At 42.8% G+C, this 21678-nt stretch overlaps 1 protein-coding gene across 1 annotated transcript in view; it reads left to right on the top strand.

Annotated features, from left to right (window-relative positions):
* The window catches only part of LOC108531964 (aldehyde oxidase 2-like), a 77883-nt gene that overhangs the window by 39277 nt on the left and 16928 nt on the right, over positions 1 to 21678 (top strand). Inside the window, 11 exon segments of the mRNA XM_017875652.1 lie at positions 79 to 203; positions 939 to 1072; positions 3457 to 3544; positions 6320 to 6406; positions 6582 to 6773; positions 9283 to 9510; positions 13464 to 13559; positions 15886 to 16014; positions 18308 to 18382; positions 19512 to 19564; positions 20596 to 20620. Of these exon segments, the coding sequence (XP_017731141.1) occupies positions 79 to 203; positions 939 to 1072; positions 3457 to 3544; positions 6320 to 6406; positions 6582 to 6773; positions 9283 to 9510; positions 13464 to 13559; positions 15886 to 16014; positions 18308 to 18382; positions 19512 to 19564; positions 20596 to 20620 (1232 nt within the window).

The following is a 21678-nucleotide window of genomic DNA, read 5'->3' as shown; positions in this document are numbered from 1 at the left end:
CTGGCTTTTGAATTCTCCAAGACGGTGGCTTCCCACCAGCACACACCTTAGGAGTTGTTCTGTGCTTATGCTTAACAGGAGAGGTCCATGTTGGAGGACAGAAACATTTTTACATGGAAACGCAAAGAGTGCTTGTTATTCCAAAGACAGAGGACAAAGAACTGGACATTTATGTGTCCACACAGGACCCAGCCCACGTGCAGGTGAGGTCCAGGATAATGCCCACATCTCCACCTTCCTAATTCCATGATGGCAGTCGATCCTAGAGCCTCACAGTTGCTGGCCATTTTACCTGCAAAAACCTGGAATCCAAGCATTAGACATCAGACATCAATAATGCAGTCAAGACCTCAGAACCTTTTGTTTTTGTTTTTGGTCTTTTCAAGTAAATAAAAAAACAGGCACAGTAACGTTAGGTTTCAAGAGTACGTTCATTTGCATCATGCTTAGATGAACTCTGTGATGAGATGACACCACTAAATTATTTCTGTACTTGATTTTTCTCTAAAATAATCATCACAGATAACCTTTGGAGTCAACACATCACTTTATAGTACATTTTCATTTCCCCAGTCACAAAGTGCTCTAGGTTTAGCCGCAAGCACATCATCTCCTTGGTAGGTTGTCAGGAGTTCACCGGCTTTCACCTCCTTGGGACTTTAGGTCTAAGCATTTGACTAGGAACCCAGCTTCTCACAGGAATCCAGGGCTCTGACAGTTTTCCTTCTGGAAAATACCATTTCTCTGCTAGAAGGGCTGCTCTGTGCAGACCAACAGTGGTTACAAACTAAACAGAGCCCCACCAGACAGATCCAGATTATCTCCATTTTTTTTATCAATGGTAGACATGAATGAATTTTGCTGTGATGTTGTTTCAAGACACAAAAAGCTCCTTTGCCATTTCACTCATAAACCTTCTTGTTATCTCACTTTTACAGAAAACAGTGTCTTCTACTTTAAACATCCCCATCAACAGGATCACCTGTCATGTAAAACGAGTGGGTGGAGGTTTTGGAGGGAAGGTAGGAAAACCAGCTGTATTCGGGGCGATTGCAGCTGTGGGTGCCATCAAGTAAGTATGGCTGGGGATGCCATTTGATACAGAATGGCATCAAATGCACAAAGCTGAGGGCAAATCAGTGGCCGACAGTCATCTGGGCCGCCGTCATAACCATGTGTGTGTCATTGGGCAATTCAGCCTCCTGCCTGTTTCTTTAAAAAATGTAAATAATCATACGTACCCTCCAACGCTTTTAGAGTTATTGCAAAAGTCAAATGTACACAGGACTTTGAATAACTAACATGCTATTCAAAGGAGCAGTGGGACTATTAGCTGAACACCTCCTGAGCTTCAGGGAAAGTGAGCCGTTGAGGGATGGGGCAAGTCACCCTGCCCAAGCGGAGTGTGCGAGGGGAGGCTGCTCCCTGACTCTTCTTTCCTGCTCTCAGACCGAGAACAGGGGGAGGTAAGGAAAGAAAGACTCTTCATCCTCTGCCTCCCTGCACCTGGGAAGGGCTGTGTCCTCAGAGTCTGCTCAATGGACAGATGATTCATCCTCAAAGACAGCTCCCAGGCTGACCTCAGCGGAAAGCTCACTCCTTTGCTGTTCATGCCTCAGATTTGTGTTTAGTTGGTGCTGCTTTTTCTGTTAATGGTTCATTTTCTGTGGCTAACTATTGTGTCAGAGCCCCAAAGGGCATGCAAAATTCACAGGCCCTGCTTTATTTGACAACTCCTGTAGTTCAGAGCTCGATCCTGAAACATTCAGACACACGTCTCAGTCCTCAATGAGAAGCGGGATAAAGCAGGATCTGAATCCCATCTCCAGTTCTTTCCATAATTAACTGCTCTCCATTCACACCCACTGAGGACTCAGCACAAGATAATCAGTTCACTGAATTCCCCCCAGGCGTTGTGCCTTTAAGACTTCTCAAACACGACTGCAAGTTAGAATCATCTGGGCAGCATGTAAATCCCAGTGCCTAGGCTGCCCCATACCGACCCAGGCATCAGTATATTTTAAAACTTCCCCAGTGGTTCCACTGTGCAGCCAAGTGTGGCAACCAGTGCCTTAAGATTCAACTCTACCTTGGTACACAAGGGCCGTGCATTAAATGATCCCCAGAGTAATGTTCCCAAACCTAATAGTAAGTAAGAGTTGCCTGATGTCATAGAAATTCCTGCCTTAGCTGGGCATGGTGGCTCATGCCTATAATCCCAGCACTTTGGGAGGCTAAGACTGGAAAATCACTTGAGCCCAGGAGTTCAAGACAAGCCTGGGAAATATGGTGAAATCCCCATCTCTACAAAGATTTAACATAAAATAAAATAAAATAAAATAAAATAAAATAAAATAAAAATAGCTGAGCACAGTAGCACGTGCCTGTGGTCCCAGCTACTCTGGAGGCTAAGGCAGGAGGATTGCTTGAGCCCAGGAGGTCAGGCTGCAGTGAGCCGTGTTCATACCCCTGCACTCCAGCCTGAGTGGCAGAGCAAGACCCTGTCTCAAAAAAGAAAGTTCTGCCTCCGCATCCCAGCACCATTGAATCAGAAGTAGCAGGGGATAGACCTGGAAACTGCATTTCTCTGATGTTCCAGATTGTCCTCACAATTAGGGAAGACCAGGAAACCCTGCACTAGAATAGTGATTTTCAACATTTGCCTGAAGACACCTGAATCAACATCACTGAGAAAAATGCATTCTAAAGCCCCTCCCTGACCCACTGAATCCAAATCCTAGTACAAAGGCCCAAGAATATGCATTTTCACCAGCGTGCCAGAGGATTCTTCAGCGCTCCAAAGTCTAGAAGCCTCTGCTCTGGAGACGGAGAAAAGATGAGGCTCCTCCCTGCATGAGAGCCCAACTTGGCCAGCATAGCCTTCATGGATGAGAATGGAGACACTGACCCAGACATCCTAGGATGAGTGTTTGGCCTTGTTTTCCCAGACATTTGCATTTATCTGTTCACATTCTTTCTCTTTGGTAATAGTACACTATCTCTAGTACACTATCTACTAAAGATAGTACGTTATCTCTAGTGGTGGAGATAATACAAATGCCTGGATGTGGGTGAAGGTCAAACTTGAAGCTATAGAATTCAACTTAACTGCATGTGACATTAATACTTTTAATGAGATCTCCAACCACTGAGTTATAGACCACAGAGACAATGATGATTTAGTCATATATTAATTCACATTAGTGTCTAGCATGTTGTATGATATTAATACTTTTATATGGGATAAATGAAGGGATAGACGGTTGAATAAAGAGTGGGAGAATGGATGGTGGATGGATGGATAATAGGCAGATACATTGATGGGTGGGTAGATAGTTAAATAAGGGGATGGATAAATATGGGTAGATAGGTGAATGAGAGGATGGATGGATGGATGGATGGATGGATGGATGGATGGATGGGAGGGATGGAGAACCTAAGATTTATTTTCTTTAGAACAGGTCATCCCATTCGTCTTGTCCTTGATCGTGAAGACGATATGTTAATAACTGGAGGAAGGCACCCAGTATTTGGAAAATATAAAGTGAGTATTAAAGATGAATTATTAAAATATCTCATTTTGCCCAGGCACTGTGGTTCACACCTGTAATCCTACCACTTTGGGAGGCCAAGGCAGGCAAATCACTTGAGCCCAGGAGTTCCAAAACCAGCCTGGGCAACATGGGGAGACCCTATCTCTTAAAAATTACAAAAATGAGCTGGATATGGTGCCACATGCCTGTGCTCCCAGCTACTTGGGAGGCTGAGGTTGGGTGGATCCCTTGAGCCCAGGAGGTGGAGGCTACAGTGAGCTAAGATTGCACTACTGCACTCCAGCCTGGGTGACAGAGTGAGACCCTGTCTCGGACATAAATAAACAAATAAATAAATAAATATCTGATTTTATCTGAATGGCTTTGCTCTTTTCTATCATTTTATTCTGCTAAATTCTAAAACAAATTTAGCATCTAAAATATTAAATAAGGATGCTGTATATTTGAATATTCATAACATTTTATGAGGAACTTTTAATAATTCTAGTAAATAATTGTGAAGAAGTTTAATGATAAAAATACAATTTCAAATGATGACCAAAACACTACTTGAAGGAATAAGGATTCACATTAGTGGCTCCTCAAAACAAACAAACAAACACTGATAGAAGGTACAAACATTGCTATGCCAAACCTTCTTGACTCTACAAATATTTTTCGGAGGAAATGTTTGGAAACAATTTGACCGTTTTAACTGCAAAATCATTTTTTACAAGTGTTTTTACCAAGTGGCTATGATACTGTCACAAAAGCTCTTTGCATGTAAGAAAAAATAATACAGTAAGTAGTAAATTTAAAATTGTTTCAAACTGCATTTACTGCATTTTTATGTAACTATAATATAAACATCTTAAAAATACTTGCTGGCCACGAGCTTACAATACTACTTTTCAAATTTGTGATTGAGCTATTAGGATCCTTCTAATGTAATCTAAGTCGCATCGAACATACTTTACCTGGGAGTTGCTTGCAGCATACTCATAGTTAGATTTCCTATCTGATTTTGTCATTGCCTTCGATTATCTTCCCTGTATTACAAAAACCACAGTTTTCTATAGCACAGAACAATTGTATTTCTTCCATTGGCATTAATAATTTTTATAATTGGAGAGGAAGACCCTCTCTAATAGTTGGCCAATTAAACTTTTCATTTGCCTTCAAATGCACAGATATTAATAGTCACAGCTATTACTGTCCTATAGAACTGAGAGAAATGTAGAGACACACTGCTAAGATTGGAGCAGTTGCGGTTGTGGTGATAATTGTGCTCTTATCAAAGTTATGAGATTGTTTTAGTACTAACACTTGTTAAGAAGATTCTAGACTGTTAATATTTTGGTAATTATAGTAATATAAAGTATAAAAGAGGGAAATAGATTTTTTGAAAAATCCAAGTTTTATTTTATATTTTGACTGGGTGTGGTGGCTCACACCTGTAATCCCAGCACTTTGGGAAACTGAGGCGGGTGGATCACCTAAAGTCAGGAGTTCAAGACCAGCCTGGCCAACATAGTGAAACCCGGTCTCTATTAAAAATGCAAAAAATTAACTGGGCGTGGTGGCATGCACTTGCAGTCTCAGCTACTTGGGAGGCTGAGGCAGGAGAATGGCTTGAATCCAGGAGGCAGAGGTTGCAGTGAGCCAAGATTGCACCACTGCACTATATATCCTGGGCAAGAGAGAGCAAGACTCCGTCTCAAAAAAAAAAGAAAAGTCTAACTTTTATTTTATTTTTTAAGAAACAATTTCAATTCCAATATAATATATATAAACAATTTCATGTCTCATATATATATACATATATATACACAAAACCCTTCAGACACAGCTAACAAAGTTTTGCTAGGTTATTCAGAACTACTTGTAAATTAGGATAACATGTGTTTATGTGCAAATAGATTCTTCCAAATTTTTGAAAAGTTTATATGAAACAGTTTAAGGATTCTGCTACCTTATTTATAGTACTATTTTGCTTAGCAGTCCTTTCTTCATGAAAGTCAAAGGTAAACTTCAAAGTCTAATGTTGACCCTGTAGTTATATAGTCGTGTGGATCCTTCTGTTGTATTTATCCCTGCTTTCAGAAAGGCAAAGGGACCTGGGTCAATCCTCATTTGGTAGAACTACAGTAGGGAGTGGTAATTTTTCTTTTCTTTTTAATGTGGACTGTATAGACAAAATGGTCTGGGTGGGTGGAGGGGAGTCGCAACATTGAAAGAATGCAAGCTGCCTTAAGCTCTTCCCAAACAGTAACAACAGCACGAGCTCAGGTTTGTTAGGTCAGGTAAGCATGTACAAAGCACCTTCACCACCTACCGAAAAGAGAGCAGTCCCCATGCATCCATTCAAGGACCTCAGCTTCAGAGGCTTTCCCATAACAAGAGACACTGTGATTCATTCCAACACATTCTGGAATTCCAGAGACTTTTTCACCAGGGAGGAAACCACAGACTAAATTAGAAAGAAAAATGAAGGAGAATCTTCCAAGAATAAGGACAAAGAGGGTGGCAATTATAGTCCAGGAGACAAGCTAAGTCTTTAAAATTCCATGCTGACTGTGAAGCCAGAAAATCACATGTTGGAAGGAAAGAACTCAGCAAAATTCAGCTCAGAAGAAGTCTCCATCAGTCAAGCAAGGCATGGTATACCATAAAGCAAACAGGGAGCTGAGTCTGACCTCTGTCCTGCCCTGTGGGGGAACTGGGCTATGTCACAATTGGCATGCGAATTTTGAACATTTCAGTAAACAACCATCATCTGGTGACAGGTAGGATTCATGAACAACGGGCGGATCAAAGCTCTAGACATTGAGTGCTATATTAACGGAGGATGCACGCTGGACGACTCTGAGCTGGTACGTACACCAGAAAGCAGCAACATGTTTGACCATGAGTAGAATGCCAAATTTCTAGATGACTTTTTACGAAGTTTATTTCCTAACGTAGTTAAATTCCACAAGCAGTTTGACGCGTACTTGACTTTCAGAGAAAAGAAAAAAAAAGTGGTGATATGTGAATATCCCTTTTTAGGTAACAGAATTTCTAATACTAAAGCTGGAAAATGCATATAAAATTCGCAACCTCAGGTTCCAGGGCCGTGCATGCATGACAAATTTACCATCCAATACGGCCTTTCGTGGATTTGGCTTCCCACAAGGAGCCCTGGTAACAGAATCTTGCATCACAGCTGTGGCAGCCAAATGTGGCCTTCCACCAGAAAAGGTAAGGCTGTAACCAAGGCCATAACCAAAGTTGCTGATGAATGGGACCAGTGGGAAACCCAGCTTCTTTGACCCAAGGAAACACACTAGAAGAACCACATGAATTAGCCCTGGCTCAGAATTCACCTCACCCTATCTTACTCCTTCCTTACTTATGCAAACATCTCTTTTTTTTTAATTTGTACAAAATAATTACTCTATTTAAAATTCAGACCACACCAAAGTAATCAAAAAAAGGGAATGCCCCTTTTTCCACCCCCATCCCTCTTGGTCAGGGATAATCATTGTTAACAATTCCATGTTTATTGTTCTACCCCTTTTTCTATCTTTGGCCACCCATTTGTATTCATACACACATACCTAAACATTGACATATAACACATATGTGCACATGTATGGTTATTTACCAGAATGGGACCATAGCATACATATTACTCTGCCTCTGCCCCTTCCTTCTCCTACAGGACAGTATGCCATGGCCATCTTTCCATGTCAGTAGAATGGTCTACTTCGTTCTTTTTCATGACTGAATAGTACTATGTAATATGCACGTACCATAACTTATTTAGCCACTCCACTATTAGTGCTATTAATATACATTCTGGTTGTTACCATTTTTCACCACTAAAAAGTTGCTGCAATAAACGTCTTGGTACATATGTACCCAGGTATATGTTTGCCTTATTGTATATCTATAGGATAAATTTACAGAAGTGGAATTACTGGTGCACTTGAAAACTTTTGAGAAATACTGCCAGAAGAACACTCTCTGAAAAATACTACTTTTCACAATAGACCAGAAGGTGCACAGGATGTACAGTATGCCGGACTAGAGAGAGGCAGCTTCTGGAATTGAGATCATGGTCAATAACTTGTTCCACTCCCCAAACATTCCAGTCAGAGCCCACCCTACCTTTTCCATTTCTGTCTCCTGTCTCCCCAATATAGAACCCCTGCTCCAGCAAGAACTCTCCTATGTATTGTCCCTAGAACTGTTTTGTCCCTAAATTCAACAGGAATTCCAGGTTTGTAATTGTCGGGGTACTTCCTACAAACAAGAAAACACCTAATATTTTGTACAAGGAAGGCAGTAGTTATCCTAAGAGAAGTCACGTACAGTGTTCCATGGGTACCAAAGAAGGAAGGCATCACGTTGGCATGGGGAGAGGGGAACCAGGAATCACTTTCTGAAGAAGATGGCACTTGAGATAGGCCTTGAAGAATAATAGGCACTGAGGTTGGAAAGGTGTTCTAGGCAAGTAGAACAGCATGAGCAAGAGCACCAATCTCTGTGTGGTTCAGTTTCCTTATCTATAAATGACTCACAGAGTTCCTGCAAGAATCAAATAATTTAACATTCATTATGATATTTGTTTTATAAACTGGAGAGTATTATTCCAATGTTGTTGCCAATAATAATAATTCTTTTATTGTGATTAGAATAAAATGGAGATGATTTAAAAAAAAAAAAACTTCTAGGCATATCTCAGCAGGCTCTCCTTTGTCAAGTGTTGCAAGTTTCCAGGACATATCACATAAAACACGCCTTATTCAAAGAAACCGTTTTCTTTCTTTTTTTTCTTTCTTTCTTTCTTTTAGAGATGAGGTCTTACTGTGTTGCCCAGGCTGCTCTTGAACTCCTGGGCTTAAGTGATCCTCCTGCCTCGGTCTCCCAAAGTGCTAGGATTACAGGTGTAAGCCACAACACCAGGCCCAAAGAAACTGTTTAAAAGATTTACCTGTGGCAGGGTGCGGTGGCTCAAGCCTGTAATCCCAGCACTTTGGGAGGCCAAGACGGGCGGATCACGAGGTCAGGAGATCGAGACCATCCTGGCTAACACAGTGAAACCCCGTCTCTACTAAAAACTACAAAAAACTAACCAGGCGAGGTGGCGGCGCCTGTAGTCCCAGCTTACCCGGCAGGCTGAGGCAGGAGAATGGCGTGAACCCGGGAGGCGGAGCTTGCAGTGAGCTGAGATCCGGCCACAGCACTCCAGCCTGGGTGACAGAGTGAGACTCCGTCTCAAAAAACAAAAACAACAAAAAAAAAGATTTACCCATACATTCCAAAGGCACTTAGAAGACTTAGAGGGGATCTGCTATTATTTGCAATGCTGTTCCTACCTGGCAGAACAAATTGTCAGTTATGACAATGAATCCTTGCTTTAGGGTACTGCCTACCAGCTCTTCTCCATCTTCTGAACCTTGTAGAATAAAAAGAAAAGAAAAGGGGCCTCCCTAGGCCCCTCTATCCCACTGCCTTTTGTGGACTAGTCTCCACCTGCTACCCTCCACTTCTAGTGTGGAGTGACCCTAACTGGTACATTGATGAAGAGGTAAAAAATAACCTCTACTATTTTTGCAAAAGCATGTGCCATTCAAAAAAAAAAATAGACCCTGTCTTCCCTTCTTTACAGCTTGTGCTTTAGTGGAGATGCTTTTCAAGTCTCTATTTGGCCATCAGTTTCTGTCTTACCATAACTATTGACTGAATTTCCCACCTGTTTCAGATTAGAGAGAAAAATATGTACAAAACAGTTGACAAAACCATCTACAAACAAGCATTCAACCCTGAGACCCTGATAAGATGTTGGAATGAATGTCTGGACAAGTCTTCCTTTTACAGCAGAAGAATGCACGTCGAAGAGTTCAATAAGAAGAATTATTGGAAGAAGAAAGGCATTGCTATTATTCCCATGAAGTTTTCAGTTGGCTTTGCTGCAACAAGCTATCATCAGGTAAGACTTGTATATAGGATAAATAACACTCATGCTAGACACGCTCCTGGCCCAATCAGCTTCTGTGGACTTTGAAAAATATCTCATTTCTTAGAGCACTGAGCCAACCTAAGTTGGTTGGCAAGGTTGGCCAACCAACCCTGCCAACACCTAAGAGAAATGTACAGAACTGTCCAGAGCAGCACCCCCATCTGCAAACATTTTTAATACAGTGCAATATTTGTTTCCTTCTTGGGAAACAAATCCCTAATCAACTGAAGTCAGGAAGACCTGAGAAATCCTCGGCTCTGTTTTGACTAGCTGTGCAACATTAAGTTATTCAACATCTCTGAGCCTCAGCTTTCCCAGTTATAATAACAATAATAATAATAATAACAATAACTCTGTCTTAAGATTGATGAGGACTCAGTAAGCTAGGGTTCCTGGAACACTGTGGATGTCATCCAGAGCATCCCTGAGCCCCTCCCAGGAGAGCTCAGACACTCCTCTCAGGGCTCCTCCTCCTCTGGTACCATCCTCCACAGTAGGATGAGACCCCCTGAACCTCTGGGTCACATTTCTGTTCAGGCCCAGCATGCCCCTTCTATAAACAGGCACAAGAAGGTTAACTGTCATGTCTGCAAGCTAGATGGAATCAAAGGCTGCAGCATCAGAGAAACTTGAGAGCTGCATATGTGGTTTCCTCTCTGATGCCAAATATTGTCTTTTCCAAACCAACTGCAACACCAAGTGAGTGTCCAACCATTCTGTTCTCACACTAACTACCAGAGTTAGTGCAGACTCCACAGATCAAGGGTTGAGTCCCACAAGACCACCCCTATTTCAGATACCAGCTTCAAATGGAGGGTCCCGACTACTCACACTCCTGCCTGGCCAACTACTAATTTGGAGGTTTTCACTACCCCCATTTAGGTTTGATAATTTGCTAGAATGACTCATGGAACTCAGGAAAGCACTTTACTTATGATCATTACCAGTTTACTCTGAAGGATACAACTCAGGAACAGCCAGATGGAAGAGCTGCCTAGGACAAGGGATGGGAAGGGAGCAGAGCTTCCCTGACCTCTCCAGGCACACACTCTCCCAGCACCTCCACATGTTCACTAACCCAGGAGCCCCCAGACTGCATCATTTGGGGTTTTTATGGAGGTTCCACTACACAGGCATGATTGACTACAGCATTGGCCATTTATGATTGAACTCAATCTCTAGCCCCCATCCCAAGAAGATGAGGAGGAGGACTGAAAGATCAATGCACACCGCCTCTGAGCCCCCATCCTAAAGCTACCTAAGCCCTTCTCATGAGTCATCTCATTAGCAGAAAAAAAAACAGTAAATTCCAAGGCTTTATGAACTCTGAACTAAGAACCAGGGGCAAAGATCAAATATTTACTTTTTATTATAACATACCTCCCTTCACCTGTATGGCCACACCGCATCTAAACCACAGCCTACACTCTGCCATCATTCATGGGAACCAACATCTCATCTCATCACAAAGAAAACCTTCAAATCAAGCAATGACTTTTAAGTTTCCATTGGAATATCCTCCAGCTGCCCCACAGAGTTCTAAATTGAGGCACCCTAGAATCACCTGGCTAGGAATAGAAGGGTATTATTCCAGGTCAGCTGATGACTCACAAAGCTGGAACACCTACCCTCTAAATTGGCAGTGAGAGCTCTATCCTCAGTGGGAGTCAAAAGGCCCACGGTGAGTAAATCCTATTATTAACAGCTACAAGCCTCGATGCTCCGGAGTCCCTCTGAGCCAACCCTGGGCCTCCAGGCATCTGGAGACACAAATGGGCTGAAGCCTTCATTCCTTCTCCTCCTGGAAGGAAAAAAATACCACCTTTCCCTTTGTCCAATTTATCAAACATTGATGTAGTATCCCTGTGATTCAGACCCACTCAGAGATTTTTTTTTTTTTTTTTTTAAGACAGAGTTTTGCTCTTGTCACCCAGGCTGGAGTACAATGGCACAATTTCTGCTCACTGTAACCTCCGCCTCCCAGGTTCAAGGGATTCTCCTGCCTCAGGATCCCAAGTAGCTGGGATTACAGGTGCCTGCCACCATGCCTGGCTAATTTTTGTATTTTTAGTAGAGATATGGTTTCAACATGTTGGTCAGGCTGGTCGCAAACTCCTGACCTCAGGTGATCCACCTGCCTTGGCCTCCCAAAGTGCTGGGATTATAGGCATGAGCCACCATGCAAGGCTGGGACCTGCTCAGAATTATTTACAGGACACAAAGATGAGTTAAGACCAGGTGCCCCTCCATGGCAAGACTCTCAGAGAAGAGCCTCTTACCTCCAGGATTCCTTACGTGTGGCTGCTCTAACAAAGTACCACAAACTGGGTGACTCAATAATGACGAACTTATTCTCTCACAATTCTGGAGGCCCGAAGTTCAAACTCAAGGGGTCAGCAGGGCCATGCTGCCTCTGAAGGCTTCAGGGAAGAATCTTCCCTTGCTCTTCCAGCTTCTGGTGGCTCCTGGTATTACCTGGCTTGTGACAACATAACTCCAGTCGCAGCTGCCTCCATCTTCCATGGCCCTCTTACAAGGACACCAGTCATTGAATTCAGGGCCCCCACAATCCAGTATGATTTTATCTTAAGTAGTTGCATCTGCAAAGACTACATAAAGTTGTGTATTGAGGTTTCAGACAGACATGAATTTTAGGGGGCAGGGGAGGGACACTCTTCAACCCAGTATTCCTGTAAGGAGAAGTACAAAGAAGGAAGTGATCGATCCTTCCCAGATGGGGATGAGACACATGTGAGGAAGTTTTTGGGTTGTTTTGTTTTGTTTTCTTTTGTTTTTTTGAGACGGAGTCTTGCTCTGTCACCCAGGCTGGAGTGCAGTGGCGCAATCTCAGCTCACTTCAACCTCCGCCTTCCGGGTTCAAGCAGTTCTCTGCTCAGCCTCCCAAGTAGCTGGGATCACAGGCACCCACCACTATGCCTGGCTAATTTTTGTATTTTTAGTAGAGATGGGGTTTCACCATCTTGGCCAGGCTGGTCTTGAACTCCTGACCTCTTGATCTGCCCACCTCAGCCTCCCAAAGTGCTAGGATGAGTACAGGCATGAGCCACGATGTCCGGCCAAGTGAGGAAGTTTTAACAGAACGTAGACTGTGGGACGTGGCCCTGCAGGCTGGGCAGACAGGTAAAGAACAGGAGGAGAAGGTGGCCAGAACAAGAGATCGGACAGAAGCAAGGAGCACAGGTCAGAAAGGAGACTGCAGTGGGGCCAGTCTCGGAGGCAAGGCAGGGGGCCACAAGGACTGTACAAGAGACCAAATCCCACAGGGCCACCTGGTGGAATAAGGAGCCAAGCTTTCCCTTACAGGCTATGGGGGGTTTGCCCACCTTGCCCATGGCAAAGCCTTCTTCAGTCTGTGATTCTCTTCCGTTGTCACTTGCCATCCCTGAGCAGCACAGGAGTTGGACCTGTCCTCCCAGGTCTCCCAGGGCACCATAGGCCACTCTCATTATCTCACTGATCATCCTACACTACAGTGACTTGCTCTCCGGCCTGTCTTTCCACCACACTGTGAGCAGCTTGAGGAAGAGCCATGTCTTGTTCATCCTTACGTATCTAGAGCTGAGCACAGGCAGTACACACTATGTGCAAGTACCTAAAACATTTAAATAACTAGCTTAATGGTCAGCCAGTGATTTTAAGCATGAGAGTGACTTTCAAACAACTGGAACCGATACTACCAACTCCTGAGGTATCCAAAGGGGCTCCTATGAAAATCAGGAGGAATGTTCTATACAGGCGACTTTTTGCACAAAACAGAACTAAACTTCAGCATCCTACCAGGAAAGTTTGCTTCTCTGACCCCCTCCACTCCCTGAGACTGGTGTTTCACTACCTTATGCTTTATATTGAACCTCACCAAATGCTAACTTGCACTGAGCTATGCCTTCCGATTCTTTTACTAGGCAGCTGCACTGGTTCATATCTACACAGATGGGTCTGTGTTGGTCACTCATGGAGGCAATGAACTGGGACAAGGTATTCACACCAAAATGCTGCAGGTAAAATAAATAAAATTAAACCATTACTCTCTATATACATTGTTGAAAGTTGGGATTCATCTCTTAGGGTAAATGCTGACTCCCTGTATTCAAACACTGAGATCTTGACTATTTAGTTGGAAGTCTTCTTACATATCAAATAGAAAGGCTGAGGTGGCAGAAATCCCATGTGTATGGATAGTCCTGGAGCTTGGCCAGGGTTCATGATGGGGGTGATCATTAGTGAAAACGCCACTAAGAAACCCATGGAGCCCTGTGGTGGGAGCTCCAAGCAGGCAACCAGGGGCAGGAGTTTCTCAGCTTTTGTAGTTTTAATGTTTACATTTTAGACAACAATATTAGGTTGCTAATGTTTTATTTTGACAAGTAAGGATGAGTATTTCATCAACAGCCATCATCCTACAAGTTTTATAAGATATTTAACACACATACATACACACCAATTAGTAAGAATGTAATCTCAGGAGAAAACAAGAACAGTTCTTTAAATAACCCTGTGACAAATGTATTAGATTTTTTTTTTTTTCTTTGAGATGAAGTCTCGCTCTGTCGCCCAGGCTGGAGTGCAGTGGCTGGATCTCAGCTCACTGCAAGCTCCGCCACCTGGGTTTACGCCATTCTCCTGCCTCAGCCTCCCGAGTAGCTAGGACTACAGGCACCCGCCACCTCGCCCGGCTAGTTTTTTTTTTTGTACTTTTAGTAGAGACAGGGTTTCACCGTATTAGCCAGGATGGTCTCGATTTCCTGACCTCGTGATCCACCCGTCTCGGCCTCCCAAAGTGCTGGGATTACAGGCTTGAGCCACCGCACCCGGCCATGTATTAGATTGTTATAGCGTGCATCTGTAGCTTTTGACCATCCAGCCCCTTAGGTCATTTGGAGTGCTGTACCTCTCCATGCCATAGATTTCTGAAAGACTCCTCAATTCGGGTACCTTTCAGCTCCATCCCCACCCTTACTCCCACGCCTGCTGCACATCTAGGCACAAGACCCTCCTCTTGGTCTGTCAGGGTTCCGGAATCCCACTGACTCTGGGAAAGGACACATGATTCAAGCAAGGCCACTCAGAGCCTTTCCTGGGATTGATGTGTAGATGTTGGGAGAAAGGAGCCATCTTTCCCCTGTGGCTGTTTAGGTACTATACTATAGGGCAGGGGCCGCCACAGGCAGTTCTGTGCCATGGATGGAACCTGTTTACTGATGTCAATGGTGTGGCCATCGTAGAAAGAAAAGCAAATTGAGAGGCTGAGAGGAGACCTTGATGAGACCACAAAGCCCCTAGATACACAGGTACTACTTCACACTAGCTCCATCTATCCTGCCCAGTTATACGAACCAATAAATTCCCTTTGGGTTTTCACCACCAAGAAACAACAAAGTCATCCCTTTTTTTCATTTCGCATCTTTCTGGAGAAACTTCATATTGAATGACATTAGTCCGAAGATTAGCATTTGGGAACAGGATATCTTGAGAAGGTGCTTTTGCAAAACAAAAGACAAGAGAAGCCAAAATAATGTTTTTTCCTTGTCCTTTCTTCTCTTTCATTTCTTTCTTTTTCATTTCTTGATTAAATATCTTCATCTCCACATGTGTTTGCTAGAGAAACTGGAAGGAAAAGAACAGAAAAGAAGCCAGGTGCAGTGCATGCACCTGTAGTCCCAGCTACTCGGGAGGCTGAAGCAGGAGGGTCACTTGAGTCCAGGAGTTCAAGATCAGCCTGGGCAACACAGTGAGACTCCATCTCTAAAATAATAATAATAATCTTTGTTAAAATATTTTTAAAAAACAGAAAAAATGAACAGCAAATACTGGAGGAATATAAGCAAGGGAGAACAAATAGAAAAAAAGTGGGGAGGATAAGAGCAAGAAAAAGGACCTCAGGGTCATTCCAAGTTCATCTGATACTGATATCGAAAGATTTCAGACCAAATTCTGAGTCAATCTCATCTCAGTCTTCCCTCTCTCTCTCTTTCTCTCTCTCTCTCTCCCTCCATTCCTCTTTTTCTTCCTGCCACTGAACCAAATAAGTGCCTAAAAATCTCAATTTGGCCAACTTCCTACACATTTAAAACTTAGAAAAAAGGAAATTCTTAACATTCTAAATGGACTAAGTTTGAAAAGAACCACTGTGGAATATGACCAAGAAAACACTGTAAAAATCAGCATGAGGCCTTACAAAAAAAGTAGTTTTGATGCTTATAAAGTAAATTATTTTAGTCTTAAAAGGGTATCATGGATGTAATAACAAATCATTTTATTAAGAAAATGATGATTCAAATATTCATAGAAGTCCTTGCTGGACTTCAAAATATTTGTTTATCATAGGTGGCCAGCCGTGAGTTAAAAATACCCATGTCCTGTATGCACATCTCTGAAACGAGCACAGCAACAGTACCTAATACAATTGCTACAGCAGCGTCTATCAGTGCAGATGTCAATGGCAGAGCTGTGCAGGTGAGTCTTCCTGTCTCTCCTTGGTGTGCCTCTCCCACATCTCTGGTTTTTATGGCTAGATACAGGTACAATAGTTGACTTCAGAGAAGTCATCTGTGTCACTAAACATAGTCTGGGATAACTAAAATATTGGGAGAGTGTATTTGGAGTAGGCTAAATTGAGATGACAGACGCAAAATGTAAAGGCTCAAACACAGTAAAAGTCCCTGTCTTGTATGCATATCAGTCCCGAGCATTGTTTGGTCATTTGAGCACCCAAATTGATGGAGGCTCCACCATCTTCAACATGTGGCGTGCCAAGTCGTCATGGGTGTCATCATTCTAGTGAGTATGGAGGAGCCGGTGTGGAAGACTCTGAGCCAGATCTGGAAGTGATGCAACCTCCACTCACAGTCCATTAGCAGAACCAGTTTCGGGCTATGTCTAACTGCAACGGAGGTTGGGAAATGTAGAGTAGTGGGAAACCGTATGTCCAGCTGATATGAAAGAAGGGGAGAATGGATTTTGGTGAACAGGCAGTCTCTGTTCCTAGGAGACACAGCAAGAAGAAATCTGACTGCCAAGTAATGCAGAGCTGCGCAAGTTTCTTCCAGCATAACCAAGTTCTTGCAGGCAAATAGGCAGGCAGACCCAGCCAAGGAGACAGGGTGCAATGGAAGCATTGTCTTCAGTGGTATTTTACCGAGTACTTAGAGCTTTTCTTTGTACTGATATTTTTTTAACCGATATTTTTTAAAAAGTGCTAAATTTTCACTGTCGCAGAATAGAATCATGACTTCATATTCCTTAATTCAAATATCTGATTGCATATACTTTTGAAATATATCTATTTGTCATGTTTCTGTTGCAAACTGTTCACTTTTCCACTGGGATATTGTGGTGAGCCATATTTTCCCAGAATGCTACAATGATACCACCAGTAGGAACCCCTTTCAAATCAGTCCAATTTTGTGGTGATACCACTTAAGGAATCAAAAAGCAAAGACTCTTTTTTGCTCGGAACAAATGTGTAAGAAACCTCAAATGCATGAGATCTAATGTGGAGTAGGGTCAAACACAAGAGAGGAACAGCACAGAGTGTATGGGAGTTGTCAGCCCAAAATAAGTGTCAATCCATCTTCTAGAGTATTAAGTTTTAGGTTTCTGTTAAAGATCAGAAACTTTGTGGATCTAGGTCATTATAAAGTAAATTTAATTGTTTTCTCATTTCATACCCAAAGCCAAGGCCTTTATTGTATTAGTTTGATGGTGGTTGAATGAACAGATGGAGGGTGAGATCAGACACAGGGGGATTCTGGCATGTCATTGTTACAGACTGGAAAGCACAAATTTGAATGAAAATAGGATGTTTATTCCATTTGGAATAAACATGGCTGGGTGCCGTGGCTCACGCCTGTAATCCCAGCACTTTGGGAGGCCAAGGCGGGCAGATCACGAGGTCAGGAGATCGAGACCATCCTGCCCAACACGGTGAAACCTCATCTCTACTAAAATACAAAAAATTAGCCAGACGTGGTGGCACACGCCTGTAGTCCCAGCTACTTGGGAGGCTGAGGCAGGGGAATCGCCTGCCCAGGAGGCAGAGGTTGCAGTGAGCCGAGATCGTGCTGCTGCACTCCAGCCTGGTGACAGAGCAAGACTCCATCTCAAAAAAAAAAAAGAGAGAAAGATACAAAAATACAGAAGATGTAGGGGAAAAAAAAATGCTAAGGGGCCAGGCACAGTGGCTCATGCCTGTAATCCCAGCATTTTGGGAGGCTGAAGTAGGCAGATGGCTCGAGCTCAGGAGTTCAAGACCAGCCTGGGCAACATGGTGAAACCCCATCTCCACAAAGAAGACAAAAATCAGCCAGGCTTGGTGGTGAGTGCCTGGAGTCCCAGTTACTCAGGAGTGGGAGGATTGCTTGAGCCCAGATGTCGAGGTTGCAGTGAGCCAAGATGGTGCCACTGCATTCCAGCCTGGTTGACAGACTGAGACCCTGTCTCAAACAAAAAACCAAAGAGAGAGAGAGAGAGAGAGAAATTAAGAACCTGAATATTCTAAGAAAGAGGATCTGAAAGTAGAAATTCAGCTGAACCCATATTTTCACAGGAAGTACGACAGGAAGGGGAAAAAAAAACCTTCAGTAACCAATACTGTTGTCAAGGGCAGGAGTTGTGTTCCTGAGTTTTCAGGATCACGCACTCCATAGCACTTGCTGACCTAATCAATGAACATTTGTTCACACAAATCGTAACCACCAGAACCACTGGGCTCTTCTCTAATGTGGATTCCATTCTTTACTACTTCAAGAATGCTTGTCAGATCCTTCTGAAACGCCTTGAGCCCATCATTAAGAAACATCCGGAAGGTACATGGGAAGACTGGGTAAGTGTTCCACTCCCTTTGTTACTACAAATGAGAAAACAATCTAAACCAGTACTGAGACAGCACTATGCACAGCCATCACACACAGAGACAGTTCCTCTAAGTGTCACAGTGATGGAGCATGCCCCCTGCTTCTTCCCCAGTTGAGTGGATTTCTGCAAACAGGCAGGATCTCTAAAGGTTGAGGAGGCTACTCCAGGATGTGTACCAGGTGTGTATGGAGAAAGCACACAGGAAACAGCAATCACTGGAAGGAGAAATAGAAGTGTATGAAGAATACACTCTGCTTAAGTAAGAAATAAGAGCAAAAGAATGAGCCTTCCTAAGCCACACACACACACACACACACACACACACACACACACACACGTGCGCATGATGTTTTAGGTAGGTTAAGAAAACTAAAAGGCCTATTTACTGTTGAATATGGCTCAAAGGAGACGACTAACTTAATCCAACTTTGCAATATCCTATGACTTTTTTCTTTTTTTTCTTTTTTTTTTTTTTTTGAGACGGAGTTTCACTCTGCCACCCAGGCTGGAGTGCAGTGGCGCGATCTCAGCTCACTGCAAGCTCCGCCTCCGGGGTTCCCGCCATTCTCCTGCCTCAGCCTCCCGAGTAGCTGGGACTACAGGTGCCTGCCACGTCGCCCGGCTAGTTTTTTGTATTTTAGTAGAGACAGGGTTTCACCATGTTAGCCAGGATGGTCTCGATCTCCTGACCTCGTGATCCGCCCGTCTCGGCCTCCCAAAGTGCTGGGATTACAGGCTTGAGCCACCGCGCCCGGCCGACTTTTTTCATTAGAACAATTATTTCACATTTACACACATGCTTACTATAAAGTTCTAACATTTAGAAATGAAGTCCAAATACCTTGTGCACTGAGCCCCTATCTCATGGATGTGCAGCAGGATTCTGTTTTATGTTTGTTCAACCCAGACTTCTAAACTCAATCAGAAGGAAATTGTTAGTGTGCCAGTTATGGAAAAATAATATGATTATGAGTTCTATTATTGGTAGCAAAGTACCAGCAACAATTATGAGATGTCAGTTTTAGATTGGACATTTCTGTCTTCAACTAGCAGACGGTATATTTGTTTCGCTTTAACTAAATATGCCCATTTTGCAGATAGAAGCTGCATTTGAACAAAGAATCAGTCTCTCAGCCACTGGATACTTCAGGTAAACATCACAATGATATCTTGATGTAGCTGAGAAGATACGACATAACTCAATCACTGTTGATGGCTGTTGTGATACTTTGGTTCTTGTCTTCTTAGTTTAAAAGAATTTAAACAAGAGACACAGCAAACAAAAAGAGACACACAGCAAAAGATGTGCAGCATTGAGTAATTTATTGCAAAAAAAAAGAATATTTTGAAAATGAGGTGCAGAGTAGACAGTACACCCTGAGAGAGAATTCAGGGCAGGCTGTCCGTAAGGATGAGACAGCAAAGACTAGCATTGCAGATGCTCCCTTTATGGGGGTTTTACATGATTATTCATAAAGAGGTGGGAAGAGGTGTTACTAGTAAGCATGTTCTGGATGGTCTTCTAGGTCCACATGTGCAGCTGTACATGCTTGTTCATACATTACATGTCTCATTAGTATCTTCAGTCTCCACCCAGAGGTGTGTTTTTTACTATTAAAATAAGCAAAGGGTCAGTTTGAGGACAGGTAAAGTCAAAGTGTCCATGCTCTCTACATGGGAAATTCCCTACTGAAGATAGCTTTGCTTGAATGAGTGCAATTACAATGGAAATGCTGAGGCTTTCGTGTTGATTGTGCTGTCACCACAGTGCTGGTGCTGCGTCCAGAGAACATGGTCACTTTCTTGACTACCTAAACTGCCTCAACTCTGGGCCGCAGGTCCCTCATTTGTAAAATACATTTTTATTTTACATTTTATTATGTGACTGCTGAGGTCCCTTCTAGGCCCAAAATTCTATGATTTCACATAGGCCTTTCAGTTATGTCAAAAAAAAAATTAAACAATAAAACACCCTTATTGGGGAAAAAAAGATTAGATGCTTGACTTACAACATCTAATCATTATAATCATTATTTACTATTTATTTAATCATTATTTACAACATCTAATCATTTACTATTCTTTATTGTGAGTAGTAAAAATATATTAACATTAGAAATGACTTGCATCTCAATTTTACAAATCTCCCTTCCTTTACCATAAAACCTGTCTATTTTGAAGCTCCTTACTAGACAACAGAGAATGGGTAGGAATGATAATCACCAGTCATTGTCAAATTCAAGAAGCATGTGACATTAGTTTTACAGTCTGATCAGACAAACCACCAAACGACACACACACACACACACACACGAAACAGTAAAGCAAATCCTCATGAAGAATGAGGAAATAAGGAGATAATAGCCCAGCCCAGAGCCTTGTAGTTCCAGACAGTCACTTACAAGCAGACACTCAGGAAAATCAGGGGTTTGCCGGTCCCACGTGGAGGGTACTATGTAAAAACGACAGAGAGCTACCAGGTACCAGGAGCTGTGCTAGGTGCTTTTGTGTTTCCTGATCCTTGCAACACCCTAGGCATCCCTGCCCACACTTCACTGACAAAGGAGCAGAGAAGATTATCTCACTTACCCAGAGAAACACGGGGAGTTAGGGTCAGGATTCAGACTCAGTCTCACTAACTCAAAGGTCGCAAATTGGTGGTCTACTGGCTAAATCTAGCCTGAAGATTTACTTTTCTTTGGCCTACACAGTGTTTTTACAAGTTGGGGAATTTTACATTAAAATACAGATACCTAAATTCTCTTGAGAAAATGGATGATCTGGTAATTTTGGCTGCATCCTTGGAAAGGCAACGACTAGCTACAACCAAAGAACAGCTGCCCCTTGTAGATAGGACATGGGGGTGCTCTTCCTCACCTTACTTTCCACTGCTCCTTATTGTCCTTCACCTGCCTGCATCACTCATTGACAATACCTGCCTGCTCCTTGCAGATGATGGGTTTACAATCTTTCATCTGGTATCAAAGTCTGCACTCTTTCTTCTAGAGTACCATGCCTATCCTGACCCTGGAGTTTAAAAAGGCATTTTTCTCTCTGCTGATAAAGCTGGCTAGTTGAATCCATTGAATGTGTTTTATTAAGTAGGGTACCTTCCCATTATCACACAAAGGCACTCATACACACACACCCCCTACCTACGGAACAAAATTTAACCCAGATAGGATTCAAGATTTCAAGATCTGGGAAACTCAGACTATGCTGGGAATTTTTTTTTTTTTTTTTTTTTTTTTTTTTTTTTTTTTT

Source organism: Rhinopithecus bieti, unplaced genomic scaffold (assembly GCF_001698545.2).
Source record: "Rhinopithecus bieti isolate Rb0 unplaced genomic scaffold, ASM169854v2 scaffold_980, whole genome shotgun sequence".
In the NCBI taxonomy this organism is placed as follows: Eukaryota; Metazoa; Chordata; class Mammalia; order Primates; family Cercopithecidae; genus Rhinopithecus; species Rhinopithecus bieti.
Note: the sequence above shows the minus strand (reverse complement) of the source record. Positions and strands in the feature narration are given on the sequence as shown.